Here is a 23,517-nt window from a genome sequence, read left to right on the forward strand (position 1 = left end):
GTCACAATAGTATAAACTGAACTTCCAAAATGTATATTTGGGAAAATGTACAACAAAAACATTTTGCAGATTTACAGAAAATGTATATTTCCATTGGATACTGTTAAAACATAAATTAAAAGTACTTTATTTAACACAGTTGCATGTTGTTATATTTTGTTTGCATTTTTGTTAGAGCTAGGCGGTATTGAAATTTGAGGTTCGGTATCAGTATCAGTATTTTTTGGGTGATTTAACACCGTATTGGTACGGTATTTGGTATTGACACAATACCAATACCGATATCGTGCGGTATTTTTGGTATACTCGGCTTTAAATGCATGCCTGAGTTTAGTCTCACCCGCTAATTTCATGTAAATAAAATAAAATTCCATACACAAGGCCCTCGTCTGATTTATACCCAACCCATTTTGCGTTTGTTAGATATATTGTTAGTGCTTTACTAAATGATGGGGGATATGATACAGATACCAAACGGTATCTACGGTATACGTTCCAGCTCTAATTTTTGTTAATGTCACAAACATTTTGTCAGTATGAAAAGTTGGACCAAATAAGTTACGACTTATAAAAACCTTTTTTTTTTATCTTTTTTTTTTACATTTTACACATGGGTTTACCTTCTTTCCGACCTTACTTTGGCAAGTTACCAATTTGTTGTGTAATAATATGCAATAATAACATGCAAAAGTATTTTTAAAAGATCTTCCACACTTTATAGGATAACTCTTATCAACTTTCTTCAGTAATAAGTGTAGCAGAGTTGTCTACCCTTATCTATAATTGAACACCATAGATTTATTCCTTTTTAAAAAAACCAAAAAACACCCATTAGTAATACACAAATGTTCCAGAAGAGGATGACATTCATCAATATGTCACATAGTTTATTAAACTTGTGTTTAAATATACTGAAAGGAAATTTATCTGTACTGAAAGGAAATTTATCTGAACGTATCGCAGTGTAGCACAATTTAGATATTAGAGATACAGGTTGTTATGTTGTTGAATGGGACATATATTTGTACAATATTCTGTACAATACGAAACTATGACCTTTATTATAAGCAGACTTTCTGTCTAGCCCACTAAATAAAAACTTGGACGGGTTCATGGAGGGAATTACAAGTGTGAAATTCTGTTAACATACATAATACTGGAATTGGTAAATATTGCCCGTTTGTTGCATGTTGGTTTACCTTTGTATTTGAATGTTTGTATATATTTGAATAATTAGGCAGTTATGTATACTCCTTTGAACTTAGGAGATATGAACATTTGTTTTCTGAACTTTTTTTGGTGTGTATTGCTTATTGTCTCAAGCTCTTGACTTATGCCGAGTGCTTGACTTATTATCTCGATTTCTCAACTTATTATGTCAGGCTTTCAACTTGTTATCTCAAGCTCATGACATTTTATCTTGAGCTATAGACTTATAGTACTGAGCGCTCATCACATTCATATTTTTCACTTGCAATTCTCTTTTTGTCAATATATGTCTCGATACAGAAATCAAGATAATAGATTGAGAACTTGACATAATAAGACAAGAGACTGACATAATGGGTGGTATATACAGTTATTTCTTTCTTATTTTAAAGATTTCGATCTCTTATTATTATCTTGAGATCTTGACTTATGTCGACTGCTTGTTAGGCCCGCTTTCCAGTAACTTGATTCCATGTGCGAGTTTATTGACACAGTGCATATATACGTTTCTGTGAATGGGCATTCAGCACGTTAAATATTTCTTTTCAACATTACCTGTCCTCAAACAAGTGCACTCGCCCCCTATGACTAGTAGTCTGGTCCAAACATCCCAACAGCCAATGGGATGGCCTAAATTCTTCTATTGGATGCTCCCTCTAATACCAATCACGTGACTAACTTTCTTCTTGTTTTCTTCGCTTTTCGGTTCGGACGTCTTTTACTTTGGCTCTGATTTACTCGGCGTCATCGGTCAGGGTTTTTTTCTACTCTTTTTTTTTTGCTTGCTTTATGTGTAGACTTTATTTCTACATATTACTTAAACATCATTGTGTTGTATTTTGGAGTAATTCACTTGGATTAAATGTGAAATTTTCTAATTTTTAATTGTTGTGTATGCCGGTCAACGTGGTGTGGCCGCCATTTTTAAAATAGCGGTTCCTTGTTTACCAGACTTGTACAGACTTATGTTGTTTTCTTTATCATTACAGATTAGTTAACAATGTCAGATGTTAGTACTTCTCGTGTTGTGCGATCTTGCTCAGCTGCTAGAAGTTAAGACGAGTTTCGACCTCCATGACATCTGTCCGGGCTGTCGATCGCTGTGCGACATAAATGGGAGATGTGTTCTCTCTTTTTGCCTTTGGGATTGACGGAGTTCAACGCGTATCTCCGTGTCCTAGCCCTGCGAGCTAAGAAGGCCGAGTCTACAATGACTCCAGCTCTGCCATGCGGCCTTCTATTGTTGATTCGTGTCTGGCTTCTTGAAGCAGATACTATTGATTATGCTTCAAGGTACTTTCCCGATGTTGAATGCCGCTACAAGTGCCAGTCATCGGCTTCCGCTGACCAGCTGCTTCGGTTCCTTCCGCAGACCTCCAATGGTCCTTACTGCAACTGTGCCGATGGGCGATACAGTACCCGTGACCCACGGGATTCTGCGACATCGAGACTCGTCACACTTATCTCGATAGACGAGCCAGCTGTCCGCTACTCATCGGAGTCATGATCACAGCGGTCCCCGCGGCTTTCCAGTGAATCATATGGGGTAGACACCAGCTCCGCAGTCTACATCAAGCTTCACAGGTGGCTGACGGGTTCCGATGGGACCGTACACATTCCGGATCGCCACGGCCTTCCAGCGCAACCGATCAGAATGCCTGTACACGGTTTTCCACAGGCCGCTTAGGGAGACACATCATTCATGCAGTCGTGAGAATTAGACTTCACGGGGAGCTTACACCTGGCTTCTGAGGGTTGCCTTCTGACGTTTCAACCACCGTTCATCGAGGTCACTTATTCCTGCATACCTTTTTGGCTATCAATGCTGAGAAGTCGATGGTTCTCAGCTCCTCATACTACAGAACGTAGCCGGTCCCCATGGGCCATTCTGACAGACAGCGTCGATTCGGCCAGCCAGCTTTTATGGGTTCTGACAGGACCATTCATGGTCCTGTTCGACACAGGTAGCCGCTCTCCGAGGTCTTCCTTTTGTCAGTCTTCCATGACGACACAGTGCTTCTGACCAGATGTTATGGTTCCGACGGAACCATCCATGGTCTGGTTCACCACGGGTAGCCGCTCTCCACGTTCTTCCATGGGTCGGTCTTCAGTGACGACACAGTGCTTCCAACTTCCTTTCAGTCTTCCAGCTGCAGTTGCAGTTAAAGCTTCCGTATAGATTACGATAACAACTCGTTGAGTTGAAGTAAACCTCGCTACACGGTCTTCGCCACGCATCCAGTTGCGGGAAGTCATCATGTGGGTTTCACTTGATGCCACCGGTTCGAAGTTACAAGCGTTCCGGTTTGGTGCTGAAGACAGTCTGGACCAGTCAACTGTGTTGGGACCCCCGTGCATCGGTCCGTCTGTTGCTCGATGAAGTTATCGAGATATTTGGCGGGTCGATCACTACATCTGTTGGTGCTGCAAGTCATTCGCTACTTCCGCTGGCTCCGGAAGTTATCCAGTTGCCATCACGCGGTTCGGGTTTTTTTTTAATGGCTTGGCTATAGAAATGTCCATTATTGTTACATCTTAAGTGCCACGCCCAAATTCTAATACTTACATTAATTCAGTCTATTCCTTTATCAAAGTAAATATTAATTGAAGTAGTTATTTGTTTAAACCTTATTTGTAATTTATAAACTGTACTTTATGTATGTTAGTAAAATAGTGAAGTGAATTAGAAAAGTAGAAATATAACTCATCAATTATCCCAGTATAGGTTATATGCAGATTGAGAGTGGCTAGCTTGTGCAGATCGTGACATATCAAAGAATGTCAGGTCAGTGACAATGAATAGCCACCAACTGGGTCAACACAGCTGGCCAATCTATTGGTTGATCGTCACTGTCCCTGGTCAGAGGTCAGATGTTTATACAGGTAAATGCATGTCCCTACAGCTCCTAGCCAAAGGTTTAGGTGCATGTGTTTTGTGCATACTAAAATCATTAAAACAATAAAACCCACATGGTTACATTAAATTATTAGTATTTTGGTGTTATGGCTAGTTTGACACTTGCTCTTGATTGTGAAACTTGTTCAGGCCGTCTTCTTCTGTTGTGGTTGTGATTCATACAGCTGCTCCAATTCCCAATCGATAGGTAAACACGCTGGCTAATTACAACATTTAAAAAAAAGAGTAATAAAGACAGAAGTGCGGATATGAAACCTATAGTCACCTCCGGTTGGACAGGTAGGGGACTAAAAATAATTTTTTGTTATAGCCCTTGAAAAATGTTGCACATATCCTTACCATGTACTGTTACAGATCAACAACATGATGGCAAATGAATGGGACGGTGCGATTGCAAACAAGCTTCATGATATCAAGCCAGTCTTGAGAGAGGGGCAGTCCTCCTATAGACAGTGCAGGAAGGATGAAATAGTCTTGTCTCATGCTCGCATCTGCCATACTTACTTGACCCAATTCATTTATCTTTAAGAAAGATCCTCCACATCAGTGTAAGCACTGTCAGTGTACTCTGACGGTACGCCACATTTTGGTGGAGTGTAAGTATCTGAAAACAACTCAAAAAGATATATTTGGTCAAAGAAATGTGATAGAATCCTTTCAATTCCATCCAGAACTTCTATATTACAGCTTCAATGTGATACTGACTTTTATTCTAAATTTTAATTTTATCTATCTGTGATATTTGTATTGTTACAGTTCTTTACATGTGTTTTTATTTAACTTTTGAATTTTTATATGGATGCCATTACCATACCATGCTTCTTTTAAAATAATTTGTATGTCAGAAATAAATATAATAAAATATTGTTCGTTTGTCATTTATTGTGTACAAGTTATTTGAATAAGAGAATTATGAAGAAAGTCTATAGCTAATATATATATTAATACCATATTAATACCAGAACCATGAGTCCTGAATGTCAGAGCTGTGCCTTCCACCAGTACCAGGAAACAAGAACCTTGCTCAGTTGTGTCCAATAATCGCACGCACTCCAGTTTTAAAATAACCCAACCCCCCACCCCCCACCCCCCACCCCCCACCCCATTTATTTCAACTTTTGTGCTTATATCCAATTAAGATTTAAGTATGCTGTCCTGTGCAAACACCTGAGCCGTCGTCTGTCCAGGACAGTGGGTTAGTGGTTAGTTGTTATACAAACACCTGAGCCGTCTGTCCAGGACAGTGGGTTAGTGGTTAGTTGTTATACAAACACCTGACCCGTCTGTCCAGGACAGTGGGTTAGTGGTTAGTTGTTATACAAACACCTGAGCCGTCTGTCCAGGACAGTGGGTTAGTGGTTAGTTGTTATACAAACCCCAAGACCACCCCCCACCCCCCACAAACAACAACGTCTACGATAAACTTAAGTGTACACTAGATGGTTCATTGGAGAAGTATAAGGCTGTCCCCATTAACTACTGTTCTGCATTGCTTAGGTGTGTGACAAGATCAGCATGCTTGAACGCAAATTGAATATGAGTAGCAAGATAAAGGGTGTTAAAAGAAATACGTTTTTGGTGGCTTCGGATTTCATGTACTGCTTTGTTTATACTTAATTTTGTGCTTATATCCAATTAAGGTTCAAGCACGCTGTCCTGGGTACTCATCTCGGCTAACTGGGCTGTCTGATCAGAACTGTGGGTTAGTGGTTAGTGAGAGAGAAGTCGGTGAACCCAGTACCTTCGAGATTCAAGTCCGCCGATGGCTTAACCAATACACCAACAAGGCTGGTATATAATAGTAGTTTATGCCATAAAGATTAATCATTATTAATGTATGCCCCCTTCCCAACAACTCTCAAAATATTTTAATTACAGTTATATGGTGTCGGATATATGGTTAAGGACTAAACAGATATTAATAAGAGAAGAAACCTGGTTGGTGGCAGTCCATGGACTACTCTCTTCCATTAACAGTAAGGGATATGTTATATGCACCATCCCACAGACAGGATAGTACATACCATGACCTTTGTTACACCAGTTGTGGAACACTGGCTGGAATGACAAATGGCCTAATGGGCCCACTAGTGGGAATCGATCTTGCAAGAGCTTTACCACTGGTGTAACAAAGGCCATGCCATGTATTATCCTGTCTGTGGGATGGTGCATATATAAAACACCCCACAGACAGGTTAGTACATATCATGACCTTTGTTACAGAAGTTGTGGAACACTGGCTGGAATAAGAAATAACTCGGCGAGTCCAGCAGTGGGGATTGATCAACTGGACCACATTTCGCCTCTGCATCAGTTGAAAAAGCTTAACAAAAGTGCCAGGTTCCAGCATTCGTCTGAGGTGCAATGTGTTGTAATACATTAATCATTCTCAAAGTCGCATAACTGCTATATCAAAGACTGTGGTATGTGCTGTCCTGCCTATGGAAAAAAATGTTGATGCTATATATAGGAGTAGCATTTGACGACTGGGTATCTCTCTCTCTCTCTCTCTCTCTCTCTCCCCCCCCCCCCCCCTCGTTTTAAAGAATAAAGAAAATGGTCCAGGAATGGAATGCAGCGTTATAGGCGTCAGAAGATGACAGCATCTATGGGTGGGTTTGAATGTTTAGTACTTACTAATTTACTAAATGTAAGTCTTAATTTTTCTTTTGGGCATTCAGTCGCATATGTCTTGCTTTGACTTCTTGTTCAGTGTTTTGTTGGATTATGAAGTGCTTCATCACACTGACAATATTGTGCATTGACTTTTTAGGACATTGGTGTATGGTGGAAGAGAGAGCCTGAGTGAATTGGTTAATAAACCACCTGTTCGAACCGGTACTACAGCCATATGCGGTCATATAGCAAAAAACTGAGAAGGAAAATGTTCTCTATTTTGGAGTGAAAATAAATGCTCATATAATGTATGTTCGCAATGGTGTATGTTGTTAGGGACCATCTCAAAATTCATATGACGCCAAAAAAGAAGAAACAGTTTAGTCTCTCTTGAGACCCCCTTCCCCCCCCCCCCCCCCCCCCAATAAATAAGAAGAAGACTAAATAAGATTATGTTTTGGCATCATCATTTATTTCAGATGGAAACGTCACTACTTGTACATTATGTATTTATACAGAAATGCGGAATACATGTAGGGCATACTAGTAATAAAATGTTTCTATTTCATGTATTTGTTTCTTGTTTGCCTCATTTGTCATAAAGTTGTCAATTTTAACCCTAGACATATAAAACAAGGTTTGTTCATTTAGCATGAAATTATTCACAAAGGCCTGATGTGTCATATTCGATACGGAACAGGCATGCCCTCTATCGTGTTTAAAAAAATTAGTGTCTACAGATAGCTGTAATGGTGGATGAAGATGTGCATATTCGAACAAAAATTTGATGAAGAAATGTTACGCACAGGTAAGTGGGACTGGTTTTTCACCCCCTTACCTCTCCCATTTTGTTCGCTAGCTTCCTAGTTTTGTTCGCTGGGTTAAAATTAATAGATATAGATAGAAAACAATTATTGCAATATTAATTTGTCATCACTTTAAGTATTTTAAATAATTGTGCTTGAGAATTTGTTCATTGCATTGTTTACTACTTAATATAATATTGTTGTTTTTGTTAAATTAAATTGTATCTAATCATAATATTTGTGTTTTTTTCAAACCTACCAACATGTTCAGTCCCGCTGTTGCGAGGAAATTTATGGGGGTTTTCAGATAACAGCCAATCTTTCTCCCGATTGATCCCCTCAGTATCGACAGATACAGAGGCCTACCCGGTTTACTGCTAGTCCAAGGAATCAACTTCAGCAGGCTCAGCCCTTCAGGTTACTTAGAAGCTATCTCTAGTCTATGAAACAGAAATGTGTACTGTATTGTCTTTTTCATCAGGTATTGCATGGTATGACATAAATCCCTGTGCATGGCACATCCCCTATTATAGAATAGAGTTCGGAACTATATAGCCATTTTAATCATAAAAATCTGTTTTAAGGACAATAAGGGTGACTATTTGGTTTATATGGGTACCTGTGAAAATTAGTTGTTGCCTAACTTCGGGCTCCATTTACAGAAAGAACTAAATGATGTGACATGAATCCCTTTGTGTGCCTGATACCCTATTATAGAGTAGAGTTAGGAACTACATAGCCATTTTCATCATGGCAGATGGGGTGGGTATTGGGGTTGTATGGGTGCCCTTGAAAATGAGTTGCCAATTTTCAGGCTCCATTTACAGACAGAACTAAATGATGTGACAGGAATCCCTGTGCATGGCTGATACCCTATTATAGGGTAGAGCTAGGAACTACATAGCCATTTCTGTCATGGAAATCAGTTTAAGGGCAGATGGGGTGGGTATTGGGGTTGTATCGTTACCTGTGAAAATGAGTCGTTACCTATTTTCAGGCTTCATTTCCAGACAGAACTAAATGATGTGACAGGAATCCCTATGTGTGGCTGATACCCTATTATAGAGTAAAGTTAGGAACTACATAACCATTTTCGTCACGAAAATCGGTTTAAGGGCAGATGGGGTGGGTATTGGGGTTGTATCATTTACAGTTAGTCATAGCCTATTTTCAGGCTCCATTTACAGACAGAACTAAATGATGTGACATAAATCACTATGCATGGCTGACACCCTATTATAAGGTAGAGTTAGGAACTATATAGCCAATATCATCACGAAAATCGGTTAAAGGGCAGTAAGGGTTGGTATTGGGGTTGTATGGGTCCCCATTACAATTAGTCGTTACCTATTTTCAGGCTCCATTTACAGACAGAATTAAAGGATTTGACATTAATCACTATGTGTGCCTGATACCCTATTATAAGGTAGAGTTAGGAACTATATAGCCAATATCTTCACGAAAATCTGTTTAAGGGCAGATGGCTGGGGTGGGTATTGGGTTGTATGGGTCCATGTGAAAATTATGCGTTGCCTAACTTTAGGCTCCATTTACAAACAGAACTAAATGATATGACATAAATCTCAATGTGTGCCTGATACCCTATTATAGGGTACAGTTAGGAACTACATAGCCATTTACATCACGAAAATGCGTTTAAGGGCAGATGGGGTGGGTTTTGAGGTTGTATGGGTCCCCTTAAAAATTACTCATTACTCGTGACTTCGGGCACATTTACAGACAGAACAAAATGATGTGACAGTATGGGTGGGTATTGGGACTAGGGGTGCTGAGAAAATTGGTCTTTGTCTAATTTTAAGCTCCAGTTACAGATAGAACTAAATAATGTGACATAAATCCCAGTGTGTGGCTGATACCCTATTATAGTGTAGAGTTAGGAACTACATGGTCATCTTCATCACAAAAATCGGTTTAAGGGCAGTTGGGTTGGGTATTGAGCGTTTTAGGAGTCCCTGTGAACTTCAGGTTCCATTTACAGACAGAACTAAATATGTGACATGAATCAAAATGTATGGTGATACCCTATTATAGAGTAGAGTTAAGAACTATATAGCCATTTTCATCACAAAAATCCATGTAAGGGCAGATGGGGTGGGTATTAAGGTTGTATGGGTACCCGTGAAAATTAGTATTTGCCTAATTTCAGGCTCCATTTACAGAAATAACTAAATGATTTGGTGTTTCATTTAAATAACACAAATTATTCTGAACATTGGCACATAGTAATGTATGAGTTGAGTCTAGCTGGGTTACAGTGACCCCAAGATGATCAGCCTTTTTAGAAAAGTGTTTATTTAGTAGCTACCATACGATTATAAATCATAAACATTTGGCATTCTATCATGAAGATGGTTAAAGATAAGTTGATAAAATATATTGAGTAAATTTTGTTTCTTCTGATTTTGTTGATACAGTATAATTATGTTGGTGTATAAGTTGGTTGCTTTATACTTTTTATTTTTATACACAACACATTCTGAACATAGACACATGCATAAATAATATGTCGTGTCTAACACATGCCATATATGCTTTTCTATTTTCATAATTCAGTTATAACACGTCGTATTTCCATGTGAAGATAGGTTGACAATGTATCTGGGTTATAGCAACACAGCTTTGTCAACCACAGGTTGAATTAAATACAAGGACTAAAATCTTCTTCTTCTCTTTTAAAGTTTACAATCACCTCTATCATGTTAAAGACGATGGATGGTGTTCTCTTTTTGAAGTCAAGCAACATCAAGTTCTTAAGTAGTTGAAGATACACAGTCGAACTTGGTCTAATGGCCACCTGCCAATAACGGCCACCCTGAAATCCCCCCAACACATTTCTTTCTTTATTTGACCTCTATAGAACGGCCACCTGTCCAACGCGACCAGCGGCCACTATTTGTCAGCAAAAATAAGGTCAGAACCTGCATTAGCGGCCAAAATATTTTTTTTAAATCAAATTCTTCCCACCACATTTGATCGTACAGCATTTAGTTCCTAGTAAATCCCATTGTTTTCTTGAATGCCGCCATTGTTGTGTCACGTGACCAGAAAGTTTGGCAATTTGATTGACTCGACAAAAAAACTACTTTTTGTGATGTTATCATATGATGTTATTGTCGTAAACAAATATACGTTTACTAATACTAAGCATTATTTTAATCCTTTTGTTAATTTGGTAAATGTCAACAGCTGTTCGGTTCCGGCGGTTGTATAATTTGCATTCGAATCAGCTCGAATCGTTACTCAATAACAAGGCAACTTTTCATTGGCTGTAGCCTATGAAAGCAGAATGTAATACGGTATCTGATTGTTGCGGTATTACCAAAGGCAATTATAACCAAGGTGCCCGAGTAGTCCCCACTGTCAATCACCATGATTGTTGTTCACAAGCAGTTTGCACCAAGCGGCAAACATTAATGAATTTAGTGAAGCTGGTATCATGGTATGCTTGGGTAAATCGCGACCTTTGTTTACCAAAATTGTTTTGTTTGCAGTTCGTGGCGTAATCTCAATTCAAGTACCATACCAATGGATTAGCGGCAACATAAAACTAATAATGAGTTAAACATGTCACCTGAGTAATAAATCCCAATTTCAGTTTTGTGTTAGTTATTTATGAACCAACTGTCGAGCAAAATGCCACCGACAAATTGTAGAGTAGAAGTTGTCAGGAAGTCAGAGAAAGAACGTTTAAGTGCTTGAAAGTATTGGGGTATTGGAATTAACAAAGGAAATCAAAACTGTTACAACAGTTAATAATGAGATTTTATAGTGAAATATGTTAGGGTCTCGATTGAATATTTTGGGACCTCCATATAAAGGCCACCTGTCCCTAACAGCCACTTTCTTTTGGTCCATTGAGTGGTTGTTATATACAAGTTCGACTGTATACACATTTTGTTCTCATACCCTGACTGATGACCAGCAATGGTTTTATGTACAAATTTTTAAAGTACATGAAAGGCCTATTGAGAACAAAATTACATTTTAACAGTGAGGCCGAAACCTTTGTGGTGACATCTTTTTTTCTGCCCGTCTTTCTTGATTTCTGAACAATGCACAGTTTCTGATAATGTGTATCCACTACTTATTTATTATGAAGGAAACCACCACTTGATAAGTATTGTAGTAACAATACCATTTATGAAATTTTCTAGATACATAAAGCTCAGTATGTACAGTAAACGTAAGTCACCACAAAGGTATCAGGGTTGATGTATTTTAGTAATTTAATTTTTTTAAAGTTGAATGAATGTATGATGCAAATTACTAGTATGGTTTGAATAAAAAGCAGGTAAGTTAAAAATGTTTTCACTCTATATATTTAGATGGTGGAGGTGGGGTATGTTGGAAGAGTAAGAGTTATAGTAATTTAATTGTGATGTTACATGAATGGATTGGTGGTTTTTAATTTATTCCATTTAATTTCTTGAAACACAAAATACTATAGTTGAATGTATATTGGAATGCACTATCTGTGATTGCGTTTTGATGTAGTTGAGACTACTCGTGTGCAGGACTTCTTTCGGTAGCCGCTACAAGGGATGTCATGACACACCAACCTCAATATACATAGTTATTACACCACAATACCCGATTCACAGTATTTTCTGAGTAAATATTATTGACATAAGCATGCATATACATGTTCTCTTTCCACTTCACTGTTTTTCTTTAAATGCAATAATACCTGGATATAAATTCATACAAATTTTGTAAATTGATGCATAGTTAAAAGTAGGAATCAATACATGGTCAAAATATGAATCGATACACGAGCAATGGTATCGAGTATTTTGTAGTCAGCAGTACTATCATGATGTATCTGTGTCACCCGTTAATGATTTGTACATGTAGTTAGTAGTATGTAATATAATAACGTTTAGAGGCTTCCGGATTTTTAAATATAGTTGTGTTGAGAATTGGTGAGTTAATGGTGGCATTTTGTCATGTGTGGTTACTGTCCATTTTTAAATATTATAATTTTAAATAATTAATGTTGAATATTGTTGGAAAACAATTATATTTCTCATATACATGTATTTGTCTGCATTTTTGGTAATTGAAATTTCTGCATTATATTTTTATCACACCAAATTCACATCATATATGTTGGGGACAACATCCAAAGATGTGTTAAATACATTAGATTCATTTGTATATATAAACATCAGCCTTTGTTTATTTGAGTAATTAAAATGTATGCTATTGCTTATGTTTTGGTTTTCATTTAAAAGTTTATTATAATGTTGAGTAAATGAAATGGATTTACTGACTACATTAATTTTACATCCATCTTTTTTTTTCCACACATTAAATAAAGTTTGTTTTATTTAACGATACCACTAGAGCACATTGATTTTTTATCTTATCATCAGCTATTGGATGTCAAACATATGGTCATTCTCACACTGTTTTTTAGAGGAAACCTGCTGTCGCCACATAGGCTACTCGTTTATGACAGACAGCAAGGGATCTTTTATTTGTGCTTCCCACAGGCAGGATAGCACAAACCATGGCCTTTGTTGAACCAGTTATGGATCACTGGTCAGTGCAAGTGGTTTACACCACACATTAAATGCCCAAACATACCCTGTAATGCTCTGTAATGCTAGAACATACCCCTCCCCTCTAAAAAAAACCCAAAATAAATAATAATATTACATGTATAATAATACAATAAAATAATAATGTATGCATCACTTAAACACCCGCTACCACATTCACAAACAAGTCATGTGATATATATAATTTAATTTTAAAGTATTGTTTGATGACCTGGGAAAGCCCATTTCAGCCACATAATCATTGGATGTACATACATATACCTACAAAATCAAACAAAAAGCTCCCCCACCCCCACCACCCTACTATCCAATCCAGAACAAACCAACAAAATGCAAACCATTTAAGTAATAAAGAATTGTGCTGTGTAACACAGTTAAAGACAACCCCACATACAGCAAGTACATTTGAACACATACCAACTCCCTTGGTCATTAAATACTATTTGAATGGTCCCCAAATCACAATTGTTAAGGGGGAAAAAAGTAATACCTTAAAACAAACATTCATTTCATGGTAGAAAGTTTTACATACATTGCATATGATAATTTTCTCATTTCTTTTTCAGGTTATTGTACCTATATTGAAAAGAACACATTTTGTGCAACTGATTACGTATCCTTGTTTTAAAATACAAATGTATACATATACATTTTGTTCACTACATTTATTGATGAACATCATGTTAATTAACATTCCTTCAAAAGATCCCTGCTGTTTTGCTGTTTTACTAGTTGACAGCAGGGGAATGTGTCTGATGGATGAGCATAAGGAATTGTGATTGCTTGTAGTGTTCCTTTGTGAATAAGGTGCTCGTAATGCAGTACTTTTTAATATTTTTAAAAGCAGGTTGTCTGAAATTTAAAAAAAACCCAGCATGGTAAACCACTGGTTATCTAGGTCTGGTCAGGTACCTGCGACATTACCAAAGTCTTTTGGAAGGAAACATATATTACATTGAGAGATACAACCACTCAAATAGTTGAAGACATTGTCATCATTTACAGGCAGTTAATGGCCTTTGTCTTACATTCGGGTGGGAAAGTTAGGTTTGTTGGTACAACATTCCGCTCAGCTTTTGACTGGAATCACAAATCAAAGAACAAGTGGATTCACTAAACAAACTGATTGACGATTTGAACAGTGATCTTGGTCTCAGTAGGGGCCTACCTTAAAATTTAATTGTGATCTTTGTCGTACTCGAACATCCCGGTGAATATTTAATCGAACATTGCTAAAAGATGGTGTGCACCCATTTCGAATACTTGCCCAAAAGTGGTTATTGCATATAATAGGGTATCGGCCACACATAGGGATCATGTCACATCATTTAGTTCTGTCTGTAAATGAAGCCTAAAATTAGGCAATGACTAATTTTCACGGGTACCCATACAATCCCAGTACCCTCCTCATCTGCCCTTAAACCAATTTTTGTGATGAAAATGGCTATAAAGATCCTAACTCTATCCAACAATAGTGTATCAGACACACATATATAAATGATATGACATAAATTCATGTCTGTAAATGAAGCCTGAAAATAGGCAACGTCTAATTTTCACGGGTACCCATACAACCCCAATACTCTCCCCATCTGCTCTTAAATGGATTTTCGAGATGAAAATAGCTATATATACTGATGGAAAGAAATAAAGGATCACCCAGATAGCAACAACAAATAATGACTGCATCAAAAATCAATTCATATTGTCAGAAGTTGACTGGGAACATATAGGCAGCTCATTCAACACTACAGACATTCAGTACCACATTACAACTTGGTATGAAATACAGACATTACTACGCTAGTTGTGACTTAAATTTGGTCTACAATTTGATGTGTTCCTTTATTTCTTTCCATCAGTATATAGTTCCTAACTCTACGCTATTATAGGGTGTCAGCCATCTACTGGGATTCATGTCACATCATTTAGTTCTGTCTGTAAATGGAGCCTGAAATTAGACAACAACTGATTTTCACGGGGACCTATACAACCCCAAAACCCACCTCTACTGCCCTTAAACCAATGTTTTGTGATGAAAATGGCTATGTAGTTCCTAACTCTACCCTATAATAGGGTATTAACCACACATAGGGATTTATGTCACATCATTTAGTTATGTCTGTAAATGGAGCCTGAAATTAGACAAAGACCACTTTTTTCGGGCACCTCTTGTCCCAATACCCACCCATACTGCCCCGTAAATGGATTTTCGTGATGAAAATGGCTATATCATTTAGTTCTGTCTGTGAATGGAGCCTGAAAATAGGCAACAACTCATTTTCATGGGGACCCATACAACCCCAATACCCACCTCATCTGCCCTTAAACAGATTTTCGTGATAAAAATGGTTATTTAGTTCCTAATTTTACCCTATAATGGGATATGAGCCACTCAGCTGTTTACTGGAACACATCAAAAGGTTATACAGCATCTGATTCACAAATCAAGGAACATGTGGATTCACTGAACAAAGCAATTGAAGATTTGAACAGTGATCTTGGTCGCAGTACCTTAAAATTTAATAGCAACCTTTGTCATACTCGAACAGGCAGCAAATGTTTACTTTAACATTGCTAAAAGATGGTGTGCACTGAATACTTGCCCAAAATTGGCTATTGTGACTGCATTTGGACATAGTTAAGGAATATTTTAAAATTAAATGCACTGTTTTTAGTCCAGAACTGGAATTGCATGTTGATCGGCAAGAAGTGCTTGCCCTACTGTGTACATAATATCTTTGTTTTTGTGAATCTGGTACATGGGTTAGGTATGATGTATTTAGTGCTGTTGCAGAAAATGTTACTTCACATTACCACTGGTCACATCTACCATATACCTGTACCGGTATATTTAGGTTGCTTTGTACAATTGGTAGAATGGAATTCATAAATTGTATTTCCTAGACAGAACAGCACAGCCATATCTACCACAAATTACATTGGTAAACAAATATGGGTGCACCAGTACACTTGAGGTAGGTACTCTACTACTGAGATAATATCTTTTATATTATACAGTTTTGGGGTCGTATATGAATAATGGGTTTTAAAGATTTATATACCTAAGATAAGTTCATAATGTAAATGATGGTTAAATCAGAAACTTTAGCTTACCAGTAGCCTTTAATATTGTACATATTTATAACCTCTATAATGTTGAAAAACAGGTTTATGTATACATGTCTCATTTCAGATATTACTACTTGTATCTAATAATATAAACTTAAAGAAAGAAAGAAGTGTTTTATTTAACGACGCACTCAACACTTTTCATTTATGGTTATATGGCGTCAGACATATGGTTCAGGAACACACAGATTTTGAGAGGAAACCCGCTGTCGCCACTACATGGGCTACTCTTCCGATAGGCAGCAAGGGATCTTTTATTTGCACTTCCCACAGGCAGGATAGCACAAACCATGGCCTTTGTTGAACCAGTTATGGATCACTGGTCGGTGCAAGTGGTTTACACCTACCCATTGAGCCTTGCGGAGCACTCACTCAGGGTTTGGAGTCGGTATCTGGATTAAAAATCCCATGCCTCGACTGGGATCCGAACCCAGTACCTACCAGCCTGTAGACCGATGGCCTGCCACGACGCCACCGAGGCCGGTAATATAAACTTAATGACAGCACCAACTACAATTGCTGTACTTGCAATATGAATTGCAAATGGCAGGGTTTTATGTTACCAGTGGATATAAAATTACAGTAGGCAAAACATTTCAAAATTGCTGTAGGTGTCTCATACACATACCATGACAAATTATAAAGTTTTGTAGTTCAGGACATTGGTTAGAACTATAAAGTGAACATGGTAGCATAAGTTGCACATATTGTTATTCAAAGCAAGAGGGAGAATTTTAGCTGAGCGCTAAACACCTGAGAACTGAAAGGACTGTCATACCCATGGATTCATCACATTATTCATTATTTGAGTTAAAATGTATATTCATACAAGGATACATATCTAACTGATAACAAGGATGTGCTCAATTATTTAAATATTAAAATCAAATGTTCATACAACCACCTACAAATACTTTATATATTTGCAAACATTACATTTCATTTTCATATAATTTGACGTCTATATATAACAAACAGTGTACATGTGTATATGTGAAAAAATAGTTTTACTTATTTTTGTATGGATAATTAAATGGTTATTTTTTAATGTAATGGTTGATAATCTAGCTGGTTTATAGCGATCCTAGGATGATCGACTACATTTTAATACCATTGGAAAACTATGGGTGTAACTACTTTCAGGTAACACTAAGTTTCTCCGTGGTCTAGTGGATAAGCTGCTGGACAATCAAGCTGACAACAGTGGTTTAAATCCCGTCAAAGCTGGCTCACACATTCATTTATCTTTCTCATCTATTACCCTCTGCCCATCATTCTCATTATCTTAACATTAAAAACTTTCCAATTTCTCCCACGATTTCAATCTGTTTTGACTCTTTCTGTCAATTTCCTCTGACGCTGTCTTCTGAGCTGTCTGCACCACTGCCTAACTTTCCCAACTTCTTCCACAGTTGCAGTCTCTGTGTATTTCCCTGCACCCACCTGGCTTCCTCGTCCTCTGCCACTAATAAAGCTGGTCTGACCCACGACACTAACTGACGACCGCCGGTAGTAGGGGTGCATTGCAGGTGGTTCCAAGTGCCTCTTAACAATGCCAGAAGTAACTACAGAACACTCCCTGAAGTGGTCAGACTAAGCCCACAGCTAAAAGCTGATGGGGAATGGCAGGTGTGTGGCACAGATAGCCACAAGAGACGAGCACCTGTTGTGGTTGGAGGGACAAGGACTGGGATATGGAGGTGGACAGCGAAAGAAGTTGAAAGATAGGAGGAGTTGCCAGATCGGGAAGAAATTAGATGGAAATCAAAGGAGAGAAAGGAACGGGGTTAGTGGGATTAAAAAAACAAAACAAAACAATGTTAAGTTTCTATTAGTTGTTGATAGTTAGAAAAACCTTTTTGTTTTCATACCTTGACTGATGACCAGTTATGGTTTCATGTATAAAATTACATGATGGGGAACAGGTGTGTGACACAGATAGCCACAAGAGACAAGCACCTGTCGCGGTTGGAGAGACAAGGACTGGGATGTGGAGGTGGACAGGGAAAGAAGTTGAAAGATAGGAGGAGTTGCCAGATCGGGAAGAAATGAGATGGAATTCAAAGGAGAGAAAGGAAAGGGGGCATGAAACGCCTATTGAGAACAACAATTATTTTAGAAATGCTGACAATTAGGCTGAAACCTTTGGGGTGACACTATTTTAAATGTGTAGGTAATATTTTTACTTTTAAAAAATAAATTTGTTTTAAAATTAAAAAATGCCTTAAATTATTCATTTGCATCTTGTTTTATTTTCAATTAAAGTAAGTTAATACTGGTCACAAATATTGTACTTTTCAAGTTAGTGTGTATGTACACTTAACTTATGTCACCACAAAGGTATCAGGGTTGATGCATTAAAAAAGAAATTGGTAAGGAAAAGTTGAGTACGGTACACGGTACATGGATACAGATGCAGAAGGTGAGTTCCCGAACTTGCCACCCCCCTGCCAAAAACAAAATAATAATATAAAAAACCCAATCCCAACAACAAAAAACCAAAACAAACAACAAACATACAAAACAAGCATTCAAAACAACCAGAGGTTATAAATTAAAACAAATAACATTTATGTATTATTGTTAGAAAGCAAGACATTAGATGATTTATTTCCAGAGAAAGGAAAAATAGTAATTTTATTTGATATGAAAAACTAAAATAAATTAATAAACATTTGAAATAAATAAACATTATGTATAGTAAGTTATGTTCATATACAACGGGTTCTGTTTATATTATTTGTACGATATACTGTTAATCAGCTAATTCTTTGGATTATAACAATGTCGATACATTTAAAGCTGGTGCTCCAATTAAAACAAACAAATTTACCAAAGAAATAAAGAGTTGTCTCCCTTGACATTCTCTTTTGTGTTATACCAATCGATAGCTTCCGGTATAACGTTTGCTACAAAAGTTCGGTAGAAGGCCTCAGACCACAATTAATTTCGCTATATGTTTCTATATAGCCTTAGTGGCTATAACATTTTTATTAATATCAGCAGGCCCGTGAAGTTTTGTATGTACGTTTGCCTGCATGGGGGACACATACCCTGAAAAGGACAACCCCTGTTGTCCAGCTCTTTCTCCCAGCATATTGGTTTAAACAGACACACCCTCTAAACCAGGCCGGAGTACACCCATTTTACACAAAAAGCACTACTTTTGCATGGGCCGGAATTACCACAAACAAGTCTTCAATGTCAACAAGTTACACATGTTTACAAACTACATGCTGTCCCCTGTCACTTCAGTCAAACAGTTGCCACTTCATAGCTGTCTGCCATGAAATAATCACAGTCAAACAGCAGACTACTTGCGCGGTGAAACTTCCGGATTTTCGACAACCAAATGGGAAGATAACTGTAATCTGAGGCCAGAATCATTCATATTAGCGAAAATGTGTCATCTTCAAACATCTAATCCTGGAAAGGTTACCAAAGGTATTGTAATTAATATTTTAGTCTAAAATTTATTAAAATATGTTGTTGTATGTGTTGAGGCTCTTAAATAAAGCACATATGTCTGATTTTATTAAATCGTGATTGCAAATGGAAAATTCTATCCAAATTCCAATGGATAAACGTTACGGCACAGCAATAAACATCACAATAATAAATATCGTGCTGGAGACGTTTATCTTGATGAACTAGTGGCAAAAGTACCGTATTTCCCCCCCTCTATTTTAAAGAAATATTTCTTGGAATTAGTTTAACGTTAGGGTTAGCGATAGTTATATACAATATATTTTAAAACAATTTGTTCTGTAAAACCAACATGAAGTTTATATTTCGTAATCCAGTATCGCTATGTTTTGCCTTTGAAAAATTAGACATTTTGACTATTCTGTATAAAATTTCTTCCACACGGGTGCTTTTGATGGTGCTTTTGGAAGAAATATAGCACAGAAGACAGAATGAGGCATCATGGGACTAAATCTTCGTTTTATTCCGTACACGTTCGGTTCATTCCGTCAAAATACACCCTATGAGATTTATAAGTATTAAAATGCAGTTTCACTTGTTGATCCACTGCATGGTCGAGTGGATACAGTGGTCGGCTACAGTCCTGATGGTCTGGAGTTCGAATCCAGGCCTAATACTACATCGTTTGTAGTGTTTAATGCAATACCCAGTTCATATGGTTAATTCAATACCCCAATAGTGGGGGAAAATACGGTACTCTTTCCGCCTGTTGGCGAGAAGTTCCGAATGATCGCAAATCCGCGATATCTTTCTGGAAATTACCAACTTTAAACGATTAAGCGCAGCAAAGGATAAAAACACAGTGTTCCCAGAGATTAAAACTTTTTGTTTTCGAGATGGGGAATCCCCATTTGAATAAGCAGTTTATAGGTAGAACAGAAATAGTGTGTTACACAGAATGATCGATCTTTGATAGTGGACAGGGTTACTGAAAATGTCAGATATTTTATGCGTCCCACGGGACGCAGTATCTCTATTTTTGCGGGTCCAGTTAAGTTTTAGTGCATCCTATACGCAAGTTTTATGCGTCCGGTAAATCCCTGCTTAAAGGGGAGGGGTTGTTGTCCTTCCACAATTTTTTTCAGATGTAATTAAATGTAGGGTGCCGAATAAGCATAGACGCCGACATTTTTTCACAAATTCACAAACCACATCATCAACATTTATTAAAAATGCCAGATATGATCTGTTTTAAGAAGAAAGAAATAAAACAATGGTTAATCAGCTACATAACCTTGATGCTGATTATGCATCTTCAGCTAACACCTAAGAGGGCTTTGAACAGCAATTCGATATGGCCTCTTCTGGTGAGCATTATTCTAACTGAGGGATTATTGCAGGGGTTCTTTTGGCCACTAATTAGTAACCATGAACATCAAAAAAGATGATCATCTTCTAAAAACACTATGACTGATTACAGTTAACAGGTTAACATGTGATAATGGCCATAAAAGCGCATACGACCAGCCTGGTCTGGCATTCGTATTCAACTTTTCAATAATCATGTCGGATAACTGTATTACTTGCAAAAGTGTAGTGCGACCACGCCAGGAGGCTCTTCAGTGTGACACATGCAATAGATGGAATCATCGTGTATGCAACACGGGTAAGTCTTTAACAAATTTATTTATGTGCCCCCTTCTGCTTAAATCAATATACTTTATTGATTTATTTATTTATTCATGCACAAGATATTTAGTTATTCAATTATTGGTATCGCCTTTTTTTGGGGGGGGGGGTTGCCATTATTATTCACGCTCAGTATATATTATTATCGCTATTTACGTTCAGTATATGAAATACATTAAGAAATATTATTGCATTAACCTTTCAGTTTTCAAACTTACTCAAATTAGCATAAATATGTACAATTGGCACCCTATAACTTGCATGGGTAAATTTTATATAAATTATAAATAATATTTTTGGTCAAGAGGTTTTCGAGACAGCATTACAGAGAAGTAGTTCGAGGAGAACGTAGAATCAACTGGTGTTGCAATGATTGTGGCATTACTGATGCATATCAAAGTGATGAAGAACCCTTGTGGATGGACCACAGAACCGACATCCCGGACATATCGTACTCCGTGCCAGAATCGGTAATCGAAAAGTAAGTGTACGTATATAAATTGTGACTGTTTGTTATTTACATAATGGTAAATATCTTGAATTATTTTTAAATTACATATCATTATAGTTCTCTTGATTTAAAAATATTTTGGTCTATTAATTCTACATTTTACATAACGAATTTGTAAATTCTCTGTATTTCTTTTTTTTTGGGGGGTAAATGTTTATAATTTAATGGCATAATGCCACATGTGTTAAATTTCTATTTTTAAAGTGTGTTCGTGCCACCCTGGTTCACAGTATTAATTTTTTTGGCAGCTCCATAGACGAAGATCGCTTGATACACATGGATTACATGGATACTCGCAATGAAGATGAAGTAGAATTCCAAGTCATCACCTGTGGTACCAAAAGGAACAGGAAGAAATTAACCGATTCTTTTGGATACAGTTATAACATCAAGGTATATACATTTAGTACATACTGTGTTTATTTATTTAAAAATGAGACAGTTGTTATGTTACATTATGAAGATGTTAAGTACAGAAATGATGGGGTCGTACTGATGCCTTTGTGTTTCCTTAAATGCCTGTAGTTTGCATTATTTTGCTTTAGTAGACATGCAATTCATTCTGTGGGTAATTTCTTATGTTTAGCGAACAAGAAAAAACAAGATCGACTGGCAATGCACAGTAAGAAGTAAAGCAACAAGATGTTCTGCAACAGTGGTGCAGTCCGGCGATACTTTCACCCAGGGACCGTCTAGACACTGCCACCCTGCAGCACCCGGATTGGACACAGCCATCAAGATCACTGCACAGGTCACTATTTATATCACACTCATATAACTTAATTTAATTTAAATCTATCTAATTAATATAATATTTGTAGTTATCTTTTAGTTTAATATCAATTTAATAACTATGTATGGTTAATATAAAATATCACATCTATAATCATAAAATACTTCACAATCATCTTAAATATTAATGTTGTAAAAAGGATTTTTAATACATATAATCATTCTCAGGTCATATTTATAGGATAGTGCATGAAGACAAAAAAAAATTAATTTTAAATATTTCCATGTTTTAAATTTCAGATAAGACAGAATGCGACTTGCATTGTATTCACGCCAGCATGCTGACAACCAAGCACCAGAAAGCAGTCGACCTAATCAGAATAATCTAATGAGGATGGTCAATCGGACAAGACAACGTTTGCGTCCTAACAACCCAAAAGATCTGAAGTTTGAAGTAAGCATTCGTTTACCAGCTTTATCTATTACAAGCACCACCTACAAATTATACTCTACTAACAATTACAAAACACTATACAAATTCTATTATGAATTAATATTTAAAACTGCCCTGACATATTGCAAAACAGTTTTCAAACAAGAAACCCGGATGGATTATTGCCAATATTTCGGCTTTACATATAAAGTTTCATCCATTCATTATATTCTTATATTTCTTTTTGTGTATTTACAGTTGGACCATACCTTTATACCAGAGGGTTTTTTGAAGTCAGACGTTGATGTTGATGGCCAGAGACACCTCATATTTGCAACAGACCGACAGCTTGAGTTGCTAGCTAACGCCAAGACCTGGTACCTTGACGGAACATTCTAGGTAGCCAGGAAACCATTCTACCAACTGTCAGCGTGCATGCTTTCATCAGACAAGGGGACAGC

The 23,517-nt window shown here is 37.2% G+C and overlaps 1 protein-coding gene across 2 annotated transcripts in view; it reads left to right on the forward strand.

Annotated features, from left to right (window-relative positions):
* Positions 1–4,656, forward strand: part of LOC121369207 — a 39,594-nt gene extending 34,938 nt beyond the window's left edge. For both annotated transcript variants that reach the window (XR_005957578.1, XM_041494133.1), the window contains one exon: positions 4,481–4,656. Coding sequence is in view for 1 of the 2 variants with exons in the window: in XM_041494133.1 (XP_041350067.1) it covers positions 4,481–4,493 (13 nt within the window). In the remaining variant the exon portion in view is untranslated. The remainder of the gene's footprint in view (positions 1–4,480) is intronic.
* Positions 4,657–23,517: the final 18,861 nt, after the last annotated feature.

This window comes from Gigantopelta aegis, chromosome 3 (assembly GCF_016097555.1).
Source record: "Gigantopelta aegis isolate Gae_Host chromosome 3, Gae_host_genome, whole genome shotgun sequence".
Lineage (NCBI taxonomy): Eukaryota > Metazoa > Mollusca > Gastropoda > Neomphalida > Peltospiridae > Gigantopelta > Gigantopelta aegis.